Source organism: Colobus angolensis, unplaced genomic scaffold, assembly GCF_000951035.1.
Source record: "Colobus angolensis palliatus isolate OR3802 unplaced genomic scaffold, Cang.pa_1.0 Scaffold31, whole genome shotgun sequence".
In the NCBI taxonomy this organism is placed as follows: domain Eukaryota; kingdom Metazoa; phylum Chordata; class Mammalia; order Primates; family Cercopithecidae; genus Colobus; species Colobus angolensis.
The window spans coordinates 9,064,218-9,080,029 of NW_012116377.1; the positions used below are offsets into that span (position 1 = coordinate 9,064,218).

At 42.4% G+C, this 15,812-nt stretch overlaps 1 protein-coding gene across 4 annotated transcripts in view; it reads right to left on the bottom strand.

Moving 5' to 3' along the window:
• Positions 1–15,812, bottom strand: part of KALRN (kalirin, RhoGEF kinase) — a 643,785-nt gene that overhangs the window by 427,373 nt on the left and 200,600 nt on the right. For all 4 annotated transcript variants that reach the window (XM_011950775.1, XM_011950777.1, XM_011950776.1 and 1 more), the window contains exon 6: positions 6,925–7,047. In XM_011950775.1, the coding sequence (XP_011806165.1) occupies positions 6,925–7,047 (123 nt within the window). The remainder of the gene's footprint in view (positions 1–6,924; positions 7,048–15,812) is intronic.

The window sequence follows — 15,812 nt, forward strand, 5'->3', positions numbered from 1 at the left end:
CCTGTTTCTTTGCATGTATCATAATTTTTTTGTTGAAAATTGAACATTTTAGGTCATATAGGAGTAACTCTGGGTACTGGTCTCCCACTTCTTTTGGAACTTGTTGTTATTTGCTTATTTGTTTAGTGACTGACTGGATTATTGTAGTGAAATCTATTCCCACTCCCCCACACTTCTACAGTAAGTAGCCTCCAATGTTGCTCCCGGGGGCAGTACAGCACTGGATAGGCTCACAGGCACCCTGCAATGACAGTGGCTTTGGCAGTGCTCTGATTTTCTTTCCCTGATCAAATCCAGCTGGTACCAGATCTTGTACCAGATCTCATTTTTCCTTGGTGCTGTCAATGGAATTTAATTCTATTAATTGCAAGCTGATTGCTCTATTGTTTTCAACAATGTACTGGGGCATAAGTGGTTCCACAGACATAAGCAATTAAATTTGGGTCTCTTTGAAGAGACAGTTCCTGAAGTCAAGGCTTGAAATTTTTTCTGGCCCCAGATCTCTTTCCCTGATTCTCTCTGGCAAACTAACCTGCCTGAAATGCGGCCTATGTCACCAATGAATCTACCAATCGTCTCCTAATTTCCTTTCACCATAATATCCCTAAGAGCATTTTTGGAAGTGTTTTGAACTTTTCCATCCTCTGTTGCACATGAAGTCAGTTCCTTTGGGGAAAGATCTGGAGTTCTCTTTTTACAGTTTGTTTCCACCCCAAGCAAAATCTCTGAGCTGCAGCTCTGGAGCTGGGGTTAGGGACAATGGTGGGCTTTTCTGAAGCCCAGCCCACTTTAGGAGCTGAATGCTCAGTAGAATGAGATGAATAGCCTCAGGTCTCCTTGGCTTCTCTCTCCCAACATGGAAATTCTGCCTAAGGGTGATTGGGGCCCTGGCAAACATTGCACAGCCACTGTTCTAAGAACGAGGGCTGGGTAGAAGGGAGTCTCCACCTCTGGGCCACATTCAACCAGAATTTGGCTTCAGCAACAGGTAGTTTGGGGCAGGATAAGAAATGTTCCACCTGGGAAGATACTCCTTCAACTGGGAACTAGGGTGGAGGGGAAAGGAACCGTGTGTTCTTGGTGGAAGCTTTCTGGAGTAGTTTCAAACTTACTGAGTTGGGAGGGGAAAAGAAGAGAGTGGGTCTTGGTTCAAATACCACAGGCTCACTGTTCTTACTGAATTTTAGTGTATGTTCTTGAATAAATGTTTTTCATTTGCTGTATGCATTTTGGACCATTTCCAGAGACTTTAAATGTGTGTTTTAAAAATTTTCACTAGTTTCAATGGATAACAGGTTTGCAGAGTTCTTCACACTGTCATGCTGGAAGTGAACTGTCCTTCAGAACTTGTAATGTTTTCTTTTAGAAAGTGACTATTTAATACATACAGATCTGCATAGAAAAACAGTTTTCTGATTTAACGTGCATATAAATCACTCGGGGAACTTCTTTACAATCCTGGGATCCTGCTCCAAGAGATTATGAATTTCCAGAACTAGGGTGGTAATCAAAAAGAAATCTGCATGCTTAGGAAGCTCCATATGTGATTCTTTGAGAAAAAAATATACTAAAAAGACTAATGCTTACTACATAAGATTGAACTCTTCTTCTTCATTTTTTTAAAACAAGTTCTATTCTACTAAGGGGTTTTGCAGTTATGGTAGTGTCAAACACTGGCTACTTAAACATTACAATAGTGTGTGTGTGTGTGTGTGTGTGTGTGTGTGTGTGTGTGTGTGTGTGTGTTGTGTGTTTACATCAAATCTAGAAATTCTGTCATTCTAAAAAGTGCTGCCTGTCTGGAGATGGGAAGTGCCACAGAATCACGGTTTAGCTGCCAAGAATCGAAGATGACAGAGGGCCCAAGGGCAAGGTTTCTCAGATTAGGGTTGGGAGATTAGAGTTGGGAGACCACCTGCCTGCCTCAGACTCTTGATTTTTCTCGTACCAGATCTGATTTTTCCGTGGTGCTGTCATTTGTAACCTTCCCTCAAAACAAAGAGAGAACTCTGTAGTTTTTTCCTGCAACTGGTCTGATTTGCACACCATCAAGTGGCAATATGTGCCTTTGGCAAGCGAATTAATGGGATTAAAACAGCTATCAAGCATGCTGCAGCAGAAAGGACTCCCCTGCCCAGCCACACGTTGTTACCACTACGGTGAATCCTCACAGTCATAATAGAAAATGAATTATCATTTCATATTTTAAAACTCTAGACAGAAGCCATTAGCAATTTATTTTTCCCGAAGAACCAGCTAATTAAAATTGTAAATAAGATAGTGCTATGTTTGCATGTACTCCTGCGAGTCTCATGAAGAACCAGAGCATAGATGGCTAGATGACTGTTCTGTGCATATTACCACCCAACTTTCCTTCCATCTGCCCATACTCCCATCAGAGTAGAGGGCCACACTCAGGGGAAAGAAAATTGATGCAAAAGGCTTCCACAGCAGAAGGCAGAATTTAAAAAGAGGGAGACCCCAGAGAGCTCAGGAAAGCTGGTTGTCTGAGGCACTGTGAGAAGCAACAGAATATTTTCCTACTGGGTTTAGTAGGTGGGTTGTTGTTATTATTATCACTATTAATTGAAGATCAAAAGAACTGGATTTCCCAGTGGGAAATTCAAAAACACATGTTATGACAAAAAATCTAAAGATCAACCAATTTTAACTTTTTTTCATTTTATTTATATACTATATTTAGCAGGGTATCACTCCCACACTCTTGGTATGTTAATAATTGATGGCGTCTCCTGGTACCAATTCATAGATAAAATTTAGAAAATTTCTGATTTTTCTTCTGTGATTTAATAATATGCAATTATTTCTTTGTATTACAGATTGAACTGCAGAGCCCCAAAATTTATATGTTGAAGCTCTAACACCCAAGTATGATAAAAAGTGACTGCATATGGAGTAGGGTCTTTAAAGAGGTAATTAAGTTAAAATGAGGCCAGTAGGGTGGGATCTAATCCAATCTGAGTGGTATCTTTACATAAAAAGAGGAGGTTAAGACATACAGAGAGATACCAGGGTGTGTGCTCACAGAGAAAAGGCCGCCTGGCAGCACAGTGAGAAGGTAGCCATCTGCAAGCCAAGAAGAGAGGCCTCAAGAGAAGCTAAACCTGCCATCACCTTGATCTTGAATTTTTAGATTCTAGAACTGTGAGTAAACAAATTTCTGTTGCTCAAACCACCCAGTCCATGACATTGTTATGGCAGCCCTAGCAAATTAATACTCTCAGTAATGGTCACCTTTGCTGGAATTGGGTCTTCAACCAATGTATAAAAACTTGACATGTGAAAATAAAACTGAACAGGTAAGTTATTAGTTGATCATTTTCAGTCACAAAATGACATACCTAGGACTTCTTTAAATTATAAGTTCTTTGGTACATTATAGAGTTACTTCAATTCACAGGCCATTAATTTCTACCAATGAATGAATAATCATCATTAAGTCAATGCAGATTATTGATTGAAAAATGTACCTGACCTGACCACCCCCCATCTAAATTGGACCCTTTTCTTAAACTCTGTCATAACATCCCTTCCTTTTCCAACATAAGACTTATTAGTTTGTAATTATATATTTACTTGTGAGATTATATACTTAACATCTATCTCCCCGCTGGACTCTCCATGAGACATAATCATCTCTGTCTTGTTCACCACTATATGCTCAGTATCCAATACAATGTCTGATCTTTAATTATTTGTTAAATGAGTGAATAAAGAAGTGATAAGGTTCTTAGAACCTTAAGTTGGGGAGGTTGATTGACAGGGTTTAGGATTCCCCTGAATCTCCGGAAATTGTCTTTAAAAATGTGTTCATGCATACATTTCTCTGAAGAGAGGATTCACAACCTTCATTTGGTTTCAAAGGGATCTGTGCACTACCCGAAACATAAGGAACCGTTGGCCTATTTCCATGTGGTAAAACAAGATTCAATACCAGAAGACTTACCTGCAGCCTAAAACAAAGTATGCTATATTTACATTTATATGAACAGATGTGTGGGTATATGTATATGTGTGTGTATAATTTCCAAGAACAGAAATGCTGCAGTGAATTTACGGAACAATCCACATTCCCGCTTCCCCCGAGTAACTGATCATTCCTGTAGTCACTGAGCTCGAGCAGTAGCCACTTGCATACATTTGTTTCTTGGCAGCAACATCCATCACCCGGGCCAGAGAAAAGGAATCTGTAATTCCCTCCTTTCACCTGCTTGGGATGCTGACATCCCTCTTTGCAGGAAGCTTCTTTTAATAACAAACCTTAAACTTCCCATTTAACAAAGGCACCAGTCCATATTTATCAAGCACAGGCATGCAGGCAATTTGATCCAAAAATCCTGGGATTTCCCTTCCCTCACCCTGAAGCCAGAGAGGAGATCCAGCCTAATCAGGCCAAGGAGGCCTCTGAGTGCTGTGTGCATTCACAGTGAGGGAGGCTACTAGATGGGCTGGGACACACTAATTGGCTGTTGTATACTAAATCTCTTCTCTCTCCCAGTTCCAGAAAATACTTCCCTTCAGTAAATTTCCTCCCTTAAAATGGAGACTTCAACAGTAAATCTGTCCAAAGAAAGGTTTTTGATGTGCTGTTAACTCTCAGTTATCCATACTAGCAGAAAAGAGCAGTTGTACAGATAATTCAAAACCAAAGACTCTTTTGATTTAACTTTGAAGTTCACTGTTTCTAGGGGCTTGGTGGTGGATTTACCTCCCTAATTATGGTTGTCTTTGTTTCTTATTAAAATGAGTTTGTCTGCCTTAGGGCCAGGCAGTTGGGTGATGTGAAAATTCTGGCACAGAATTTGTAAAACTCACCAGGGAAAATCCACAAGGCACACAAATAATCAGACTTGATTAGATTTGAGTTCACGTTCTTAATCACCTGTTATCAACTGCTTTGCTACTCTACACTAAAGGGAGACAGAAATGAGATATATCTACAGGAGACCAGTGGGAAGAGAATGAGTCTTTACATTTAGATGAAGACACAAGACTGTGTCGTGGCCAAGACTGGTAACACAATCAGTGTTGATGATTTCCCTGTCTGGTCTCACAACCTTCATCTGCCTGGTCTCACAACCTTCATCAACACAGCCAGAGTGATCTTTCTATGCAAGTCTCAAGATGTTCACCTCTACCTAACATCCTTCAGTGTGCGAGTCATCAGAGCTGCTCACAACCATCCTGCTCTCTCCTTCCCAGCATGTGATAGGACTGCACCATGTCCCCAGTGATTGGTGTTGGCCAATGGAACGTGAGCAAATGTGTCACTTCTAGTTGGAAGGTTTCAGAGCCAGCGTGTGTCCAGCATGTGTCCTTGGGTACATGCTTCGTCTGGCAAGGCTGGTAGCATCTGAGCTGGCAGATCTGAGCTGGTGGCTATACCATCAGCCCAGGTCTCCCTAAGTGGCTATGATAAGCAGAGCTCCTACAAGCTAGGGATGGATGTGTCGTAGGAACAATAAACAAGCCTCTGTTGTTTTCAACCACTGAGATTTTAAGGTTCTTAGTTAACTCAGCATATCCCTATCACTGCACATATCAAGCTGCACCATGATTGTCTAAGTTTTCTTTCTCTAGTTAGACAGTGAACAACTTGAGGCCAGAATTATCTAATTAAAAGTAATGGCAAAAGTGCAATTACTTTTGCACCAACCTAAAATATTTCTTCTCCAATGTGTTAATTCCAGTGCATAGCATATTTAAAAGAGCCTCGTAGAAAATGAAATTCTCTTCCTTCTTGGCGTCTGTGATTCACCTTGTTTCTGTTTTTCTAATACTTGCTCCATTCCCAACATCATCAGCTACAATGATAAGTTGTCTTTGTTTTTCAGATATATGAGGAATGGTGGAGCTAGTCTTCTGGACAATAATTCAAGTAGGAAGAACTGGTGGAGGAGACAGGCATTCTTAGGCTGCAGGAGTTTGAAATATAGTGGCTTCAAGGAGCAGACACAATTTTGAAATAAAGGGTAACCATGCAGGGAAACAAAAATATATCCCTAAGTGTTAGGTTTATGAAGAATAAGAGTGGTCATATGAACTGAACTCCTCCATCCTTATCATTATCATAACACCAGCGTTTACTGATGACTTACTATGTGCCAGGCGCCGTTCTCATTGTTTTACAGTTAACACATTAAATCCTTGCAACAACCTTATATAGTAGCTATTATTATTTCCATTTTATATATAAGGAAACTGAAGCATAGAGAGGTAAAGTAAGTTCTATCTGGCCACACAGTTAGCCAACATCCCTCTCTGAGTGTTCAGCATCTGCCTGAACACTGCCCATCATGGAGAGCTCATTATCCTCCACTGCATCCCACCCCACCTCCCGCTCTGAGCCATGTCCTGCCTCCCCCTCAAACTGCCATCCCCTGAACATTTCTGCCTTCTAAACAAACATAAAGCAATTTTATCTTTTCTCTTTAAGGCAGTCCTTTAAATATTCAAAGGCAGCAATCACATGTTCCTTAGGGTTTCTCTTCTCCAGTCTAAACAGCCCCAGGTCACTCAACCATTTCCAATGTGCCACAGCTTGAGGCCCCTCACCATCCCAGCTCAGTGACTCACACATGCTGGGGACAAAAAAATGTTGGCTAAGTCAGTGAAGTGGAACTGGTGGAACTCGCCCTTCTAGACTTGAGCTGAGCCAATGCCTCCTACAACCCCGGGCACATTCTTTCACTGTGTAAAGCAGGATCTGGAGGCATAATCTGCTGCAGAAACAGCTGGCTGGCCACATGCCCTGCACTCATCCCCATTCCAACAAATGGAATACCAAAGGGTCCGCATGTTCACAGTTCTTCCTTGAGTGGAAAGTCTGCTTCTGTCCCTCCTCCCCCTTCTCCCCACTCTCCCACTCCCAGAGGCAGCCCTGAGAACAGCCCCTCAGCTCACCATAGAGTTCATGGCAAAGTGATTGTGCTGCGTCTGGAGGTCGAGGGCGTACTGGTAGCTGACTCCGATCTCCGTGTGGCTCTGTAGGAATAACTCCTTGTTGTGGCTTATCCAGTCGAACATCTAGAGGGGACAAGAAAGCACAGCGTAATCAGAATGGTCATGGGTCGAATAGGGCAAAACTTTCCGAGCTAGTGGAAGGGGAAAAGCTCTCTTGCTGCTCAGTTATTGTTCTGAGTCTGAGGGTCTTCATGGGGTGGGCCACAGCCTGGTTTCTCAGGAGGGCCCTCACTTTTAGCTTAAGAACCCACCAGCACTTTGGGAGGCCGAGGCGGGCGGATCACAAGGTCAGGAGACTGAGACCACGGTGAAACCCCGTCTCTACTAAAAATACAAAAAATTAGCTGGGCGTGGTGGCGGGTGCCTGTAGTCTCAGCTACTCGGGAGGCTGAGGCAGAAGAATGGCATGAACCCGGGAGGCGGAGCTTGCAGTGAGCCGAGATTGCGCCACTGCACTCCAGCCTGGGTGACAGAGTGAGACTCCGTCTCAAAAAAAAAAAAAGAACCCACCAGCAGCCACTGTGTTGCATTACAGAGCCTAAGGGAAAAAGAGAAAATGAGTGAGATAATTGGGAGATGGGAGAGGAAGCTGTTTACCATTCCCAGCATGCTTGCTTTAGGGACAGGTGCTGAGGAGACAAGCTGGGAGGCTTAATGCATCTCCTGCTGCACTAGTAAAAGAGAAAAATCTTTGAAGAAAGCAACAGGGACATCCCTACTCGCCCCTGCCACTCTTATACACTGTCCAGCCACACACAATGTTAAATTGATTCTGAACTGAATCAACTTTTCTCATAACTCTACAGCCTCACAATACCAGGATTTCTGCTATAACCAACTGGGAAGCAGAAGATTAGGGTTTTAAGGGTGGTATAAGTACCGCCTGGTGCTAGCACAGTGGGCATTGAGCCATTTTCCTCCTCCTAACTCCATACCCTGGTTTTCACTTAGGTATCCAGCCCTCTTCCAGGCAGCCCACATACTTCAACAGGAGCTGACCAAAACCCCTGGCTCTTTGGGACACCAAACCTAAGCCAATCAGTGCATGACATTTCCCAACCAATGGGATTGTCTCAGATATAAGAATGTGACCCAATTTAATACAATAAAACATGAGGGAAGTTTGCTAGAAACTTATAGGAAAACAGAATCCTAGTTATTTAGTTAGAGCTTCTCTTCCTCCAGTATTGTATGTGGCTCTGACCTCAAATTGTTGCAGCCATTCTTCTGGCAGCCTAAGGGTGAAGCCAATGGGTAGAGAAAGGGTGGAGCCAAGACAACTGCAGGAAGCAGGCAGAGCCCTGGCTGAGCGTTGTCTGGTTTCCACTTTGTCTCTGGACTTCCTTGGACCTGAGCCAATAAATCCTCTTTATTATTAAAGCCAGTTTAAGTTGAACTTTCTGTAATTTTCTGTCCAGAGCAGAAAATTCTACTCTTTTCTCTTTAAGGTAGCCCTTTAAATATTTGAAGGTAGCCATCACATGTCCCTTATAGTTCTCTCTTCCCCAGAGGAATGCAGACTGGAAGGGAAGAGAAAATGGTTAGGAGGCTGCTACAGAAAACCTGATGAGGGTGAGGACCTGGGAACTCAACCATTTCCAATGTGCCACAGCCCGAGGCTCCTCATGATCTCAGCTCAGTGACTCACACATGCTGAAGACCAAAATACAATGGTTAAGTCAGTAAAAGCCAGGAAAGGTGTGGAAGAGTATATCTGGAGAAGAGAACTGCACTACTTAAGCCTCACACTGCATTTGGGATGGACTAAAGGCTGCAGCCCAGTTGCAGAGTGGAGCAGGAAGCAGCTGAGAACAGAAGCAGGCTAAGAAGTGGCCATAATTGTACCAGCTTTCTGGAGCCAGAACTGCAGCCTTATCCAATTATGTCCCTTTAACAGAAGAGTGAATTGACCATTTCAATTACATTCAACCAATATTTATGGGACACCTGCTATATGCCAGGGACCGCTGGAGGTGACATGAGGCAAAAGTGACTAAAATATGGTTCTTGAGTATTAGTGGCTTACAGGCTAATGTGGAAAGTTGACATGGACTCAGATACAACTTTATTACAATCTGGCACACAATGTGATTAAAATTACAACTCAAAAAACATCTACTGATAAGATAGAGGTGAATACTGGCTGTTGAGGGAGCACAGAGGAGGACACCTCACCTATCTTTGAGGAGATGGGGAAGAGCAGAGAAGGCTTCTCAGAGGAGGTGACATCTGAGTCGAGCCTTGATTCAGGTAGGAATCAGCGAGGTGAAGGCCAGTGGGATGCATGCTCAGGCAAAGCAACAGAACTGGGGCAGCCCACTGTGTCGAGGACAATGAAGGGTCCTCAGCTGTGTTCTGGAGCCTGACATCAAGGAGGAGGTGTGGCTGGGGAGGTAGGTGGGACAGGCTGACCACAAAGAGCCTTGCACACAGGCTTCAGGGAACCTAGACCACACATTGTCGGCTGCCAGGTGTTGGTGGAAGGTTTTAAGCTGGGTTGTGAAGTGTGAAGTGAGCTTTGATGGCAGTGAGGGATGTGGACTGGAAGGGAAGAGAAAAATGGCTAGAAGGCTGCTCCAGAAATCCTGACAAGGGCAAGGACCAGGAATCCTGGATTAGGGGAGTGGCAGTAGAGTCTGAGAAATTGGCAGATTTGAGAGCTACTGGGAGGAATGGGGACTTGGTTGTTTAGAGAGGAGAAGGTGGGAAGAGGTAGCTTCTGGCATGGCACCCTGAGTCCTGGTAATAAAAAGTACCACCACAGATGCTGCCTAAACAGTAAGGTAAGAAGCTTGGGTGGGAAATAGTATGTTCTGTTCTAGATGTGCTGAGTTTGGGAGGCTTATGAGAATTTCAAGGGGAGGTATCCAGTAGGCAGTTAGATTTGTGTCTAAAGGTCAGGAGAGAGACATCAGGGCTGTAACAACTCACACTTAAGTATAAAAACATCACCTTCCAAAGGCAAACGTGCATGATTTGGAGATTATTCTCCCTATTGAATTACACTTCCATCTACTTACACCGACAGTAAAGAAAGGACGAAATGACCATTCTTTACTTCTGAGTGTCAGAGGATTTATTTCAGGCTGGGGCTCCTGTAGAGGTTGGGTCGATATTTGTGCTTTGTGCACTATACTGGGTCTTCCAGCCTCAGCTACCCTCACATCACAGGCATTTGTTCAGGGCTTTTATTTTTTCTTCTTTAATTATTATTAAGGACAAGAAGGAAAAGAAGACAGGTGCCCCAGGAATTTAGAGGACTCTCATTCTGTAATTTTTATCTTTAAAAGCCTGCCTTCCAGCCCTATTTTAAAATAATTTCTCATTTCTTTTCTTTATTGACAAAAGAATCAATAAAGTTAATGAAAGTCTGAAATGCCTGAAGTCCTTGGAACTTGTGATGAAAAGCGCTCACTCCATACACTTTCTTGGATGTCTCAGTGGCTGATAAGTGACCTTCCCTGTATTTTATATTAAATGGTGATTTAGATATGCAAATAAGTAGATGACTTATGTGCTGGCACCAGAATGATTAGATTGCTCAGCACCAGATCCCTCGACCACAGAGTAGGAAAAGCTGAACACCAGCCAATTAGGGTGGAAAGCAATACAAAAATGAGTTAAAGACAGGTGAGAGTTGAGAGTGCTGAAGGAACTGTGCACCTTGCTGAAATCAGCTTCTTACAGAATGAGGTCTGCGCCCATGTCATCCCAACTGATTTCGCCTCCTATATTTGGAGCATACCAGCTTGTCACTGGGGTCTGGGACATTCTGGAAAAGTTTAGCTGTCACTGGAGGTGGTGCTCCAAAGAGGTGACACACATCTCAGTAGAGAGAAAAAGACCTGTTCTGGGGATTAGATGGTCTCATGTGACGTCAGGAACTCGGGTTTCCTAAGGGACAATCACAAGTCTTCTCTGGGCCTCAACTTGCTGCCTACTTGCATATAATCCTCACGTTTGCAAAGCTGGCTGTCTGCAAGGGTCATAGTCATCTCTGTTGCATTCAGTGGAACTGGTGGCAAAGGTAGAATGTGTGCATGCATGAATGCATGCATGTGCATGTATATATACAGTCAAGTGAGATGAGGACTAGGCTGGTTCCAGGCCCAGCTCTGTCACTAACTCCACATGAGACTGTGGAAGAGTCACTTCATTTCTGGTCTTCTCCTCATTTGCAAGAGATAGTGGTTTGCAGAATTGAGGTAAGCATCCTGGTTTATAATAGGCTCAATTTGGAAATGTACAGAATGTGTTTTTTCCACCCAAAATAAAAAATAGTTTTGTTGATTCTCCTGGATCAGAAGATATGTTCATTGCTACAACTTACACTTCTATCTTTCTGAATAAAATAATGTCAGTGAGAAAAATGGCATTATTTTATAGCCAGAGAAGCTTCTAGGCTTGGTCTTGGGTGCCTGTAATCCCAGCTACTTGGGAGGCTGAGGCAGAAGAATCACTTGAACCTGGGAGGCAGAGGTTGCAGTGAGCTGAGATCGCACCACTGCACTCTAGCCCAGGCCACATTGTGAGACTCCATCTCAAAAAAAAAAAAAAAAAAAAAAAAAAAGAAGAAGGGAAGAAGGGAAGCTTCTTAGTCTCAACCCTGACAATTGTGTGATGCTTTAGAGTTCAGAATGTTCACTCACCCTTCATCATTACATTGCATCCATAAAACAATCCCACAAGGTGCTATCATCAGGCCCACTTCACAGGCAGGAAAACAGGTTCAGGGAAGTAAATTCCAGGGTGTAGATTTAATTCATTCTACCCAAGGCCACATTCACTGAGTGCCCATTGAGCCATGCTTTGGGGACACCGGCTGCCTCCTGCTCATATGACTGTAAGACTTGCTCTGCTTGAGCTCCACAGGGCAGTTATCCTTAAAAGTTAGCTGAAAGGACATTGCGGTACTCCAGCTGGGGTAAGGTGCTATTCCTCAATAGGAACATTCCTTTGCCATTATCTAGCCTGCTCCTCCTTCTCTGCCTCCTCCTTCTTCTCCTCTTCCTCCACTGCCTGCCCCACCAAGATGGAATGCCAGATATCTGGGGACAGCTGATTCAAATAGCTCTAGTTCTCTCAATACTCACTGAATGAATGAATGAATGAATGAATGAATGAATGAATGAATGAATGAATGAATGAATACTGAGTTGGATATAGGTTCTTCGGTTGCTAGTGTCCAGATAAGTAGACTCTTTCTAAGCTCCCTTCCAGCTAGGACATTTTAAACTAAAAATATCTCCAAAGTGCCTTCAAACTTGTCTTTGTTTTTTGAGAAGCCACAAATGGTGAGTTCAACAAAATGTAATATAACAAAAAAAAATTCTACAAAGAGGAAAGTTCATGTCTAAATAATGAAATTGTATCTCTTTGAAATCAACATAGTTTAGTCTCATTAAGAAGAGAGATGTTACATGTAAGTCATTTGGTTTTTTTTTTTTTTTTTCCTTTTCTTTTGGGGTTTTGTTTTTAACCAAGCTAAGTAAATTTTTTTTCTGCTGGCTAAAATCCAGTGAAAATATACAAATCTAGTAAATGTTAAATGAATCTATTTAAATGCAAATTAGGAAAACAAACAGAAACCTTTTTCTCCTTTCAATGATAGGAATAGCTAAAATGTTATTATTGTTCTTTTTTTAAAGAAGCATAAATTATTTCATGGGACAAGTATATTAAGAATCTTGTGTTTATTTTCCTTCATTTGCCAAATTTAGCAACAGCATCTGATTTAGAGTTTTAACTTTCAAACCACCTTACTATCTATTGTTAGTATTTTATACTGTAATTATAGATTACATTGGTATTAAATATGTTCATATTCAGCTTTGATGAGCTGATTAAGAGGACACAAGACAACCAATGGCTTTTCTTTGCCTAAATATGCACATCTCAATATCAACCATGTTCACTATACCCTGTGTACACTACAGTGGATCATCCATAAAAACTTGTGCCCTGGAGAGAACCAACAACCTCCTTGTAGGTGAACCTTGTTATATCTGGGAAAGTAGCTGTCCAGTTAATTCCAAAATAAAATTTTATGAGTGTGAGAGCGCAAGGAACAGAATTCAAATCAGTACAGACTCTGCTGTATAAAATTTGACAAGTTTTATCATTGGTCTCAAACTCAGTTCCTTATCTGTAAAATGTAGGTAACAATTTAAACTACTTAAACCTTAGGGTATCAGGGAGATTCAAATAAAATGATGGTTATGAAAATGCTTTGTTAAGTGCTACACATATGATAGATTTTGAAATCCACATATGAGCATATATTCTATTGCACATATTTTCCAAATGTTTTCATTATAGTAAAAAGCAGAGGAAAGGTGTGAATTTAAGATTGCAGTAGCCGGGGAATCACACCTGCAGCTCATATGAAAAACATCCACAGTCTGCCCACCTAGACATGCACTCTCAGAGTGACCACAGGGCACTGCACAGACACAGCCTGCCCGTCCTCCCACCACCTCCACTTTCACGCACTCAGAGGCCCAGACACCCTCTCAGGGCTCTGCCTGAGGGCACTGGTGCCTTCCTGCTGTCCCTGGGTGGCCTGACCAGGGAATCTTACTTCCTCTTGGCTTGCTTCCAGACTCTCCCTTCCCCACCCTCTCTGCCACGCCTCAACTCTCACTATTAGAGACTCAGTTCCTTTGGCTCTTAACAGTTTTTCACTCAGGTGAGACGCCTATTAAAATGCAATTTTTCCTGCAATCCCTCCTACAATTAGTTTATCCTGAATATAGAAACAGTTTAGTAAGAGGGCAAGGTCCTTTGTGAATATGGCCCAGGGATGAGATCCTACAAAGTGGCAGAGAGGTCCTAGAGAGAAGGAGGGAAGCCCTAAAATAGACTTGAGAATCAAAGGCAAAATCCCCCCCACTTTACAATTTTGCCTTCATGGAACTTGGACTGACCCAGGACACATTTTCTTGTGCAAATAGGGTAACACACAGACCTCATGTGTGTATATTCTGGCCCAGGACCCCCAAGACCCTTCTTGGTTTTCAGTTATCCACTCTCCTAGAATTGAGCTTTGCTAGTTTTCCAAAAACAAAAAGGTGGAGAGAGAGAAAAAAAGAAACATAAAGGACCCCAAAATGTGGCGTTATCTCCAGGTTCCAAGAATTCCTTACTGAAAGAATGTGACACCTCACCTCTTTTGTATCCTGCAAACCCTGCAGGCCACAGGGTATTCAGGTTCTGAAGAGATCATTACATGGATATCTACAGACAGGGGAGGCAGCTGGGATATGGGCCTGAGAGGCTGTAGGTGTAATAAATATCTCTTGAAGCACTGCTTGTTTCCTTCGTGTTTTTGGCATGTCAGTTGGCATACTTTTATATATTGTGTAAAAGAGAAGCCATTTTTGTCTTTTGTCATAAATCCAGTCTGCTCAAGGAAGGACAGCACAGCCTGGTTACCTGGGAGACACTTTCACTGTATCCTCGGTAACTGGCCAGGATGCCAAACATCTCAATGACCAGGCCATGTCTCTGACCTGTAAACATGCTACGGATCCCCTAACTCATTTCTTACACCTTCCATACCCAAATTCCTTAAATCTCAAATCCCATGTCTAACACCCTTACATTTTACTCACAATCTAGAACAGGTCTGATTTCTCCGTAAAACAGCCAAATATCCCACTACGAGCAAAGGGTTAACAAAACCCTTTCCCCTCTTACATGGTAACTTGACCTTCAGTTAACATCCAAGTTCAGCTCCCTGAAAACAGATAAAAGATGGTATGTGCCAACATGTTGCTAAATCATGTTTCTTATGGTAAAAAATACCCCCTGCTTTACAAATTTCATCTGGATTGGGAGGAACTATAAGTGAACTGCAAATATCTGATGGGTACACCATATCTTGGACATCCTTGAGGTGGTGATTTTTATAACTGCAATGTTCATTGCAGAAACTCTGGAAGCTGTGCCAATGGAGTTGTTACCAAACATACTGGTTCCCATGGGGCATGGAGTTTATAAGCCATGGCAGCTCCTGCAGCTGCCCAAAGCAGATCTTATCTCCTTGCACCTAAGTCGATGGCTGAAATGAACTGCTGTAAGCACTGCTCTGCTGGCAAGCTGTGGTTCCCGTGTTATATCATTCTCAGTAGATCAGTACCCAAGATGACCCATGGGAGTCTCGTAAGTCCGAGTGTTTAGTAGGACCTAAGAAGACTCCCTGGTAGGTGCTGTGCTCATATTTTAGAGCCAAACTATACCTACAACAGTACTAAGCCTCTTGTCTTCTTTTTCTTCCTCTTCCCTTCTCTTCATAACAATTTATCTCCATGATATGTTAATGTTATCTCCATAACATCAATAATGATGATGGTTATGACAATTGCAACAACTAAGATTTGTTAAATGCTCCCTATGTGACAGATACTGTATTATATATATTAACTCACTTAATCCTCCTAATAACCTCATAATTATCTCCCCAATATTAACCCTCAATATCATCATCTCCATTTTATGAATTAGGAAACTAAGGCATCAAGAAATTAATTAACTTGTCCAAAGCCACACAGCTAATAAACATCAGTCAAGGTTTCAAACCCAGGAGGTCTAGTTCCAGAGTTGATGCTCTTAACCCTGCTGCTAAGCCCTCCAATGAGCTCAGAGCTTCATTCTATCTCTCCTTCTCTTCATCACCAAACTTTCAAAGTGTGTTCTGCCCCTGCTGCCTTTGTTTTTCCTCCATCCACTTCCTCCTTCAGCCCTTAAAATATGGTTGCTTTTACTACTTTCTTGAATTGACACCCACGATGAAAACCCATCACTTCCTAGTTTCTGAATTCTTTATT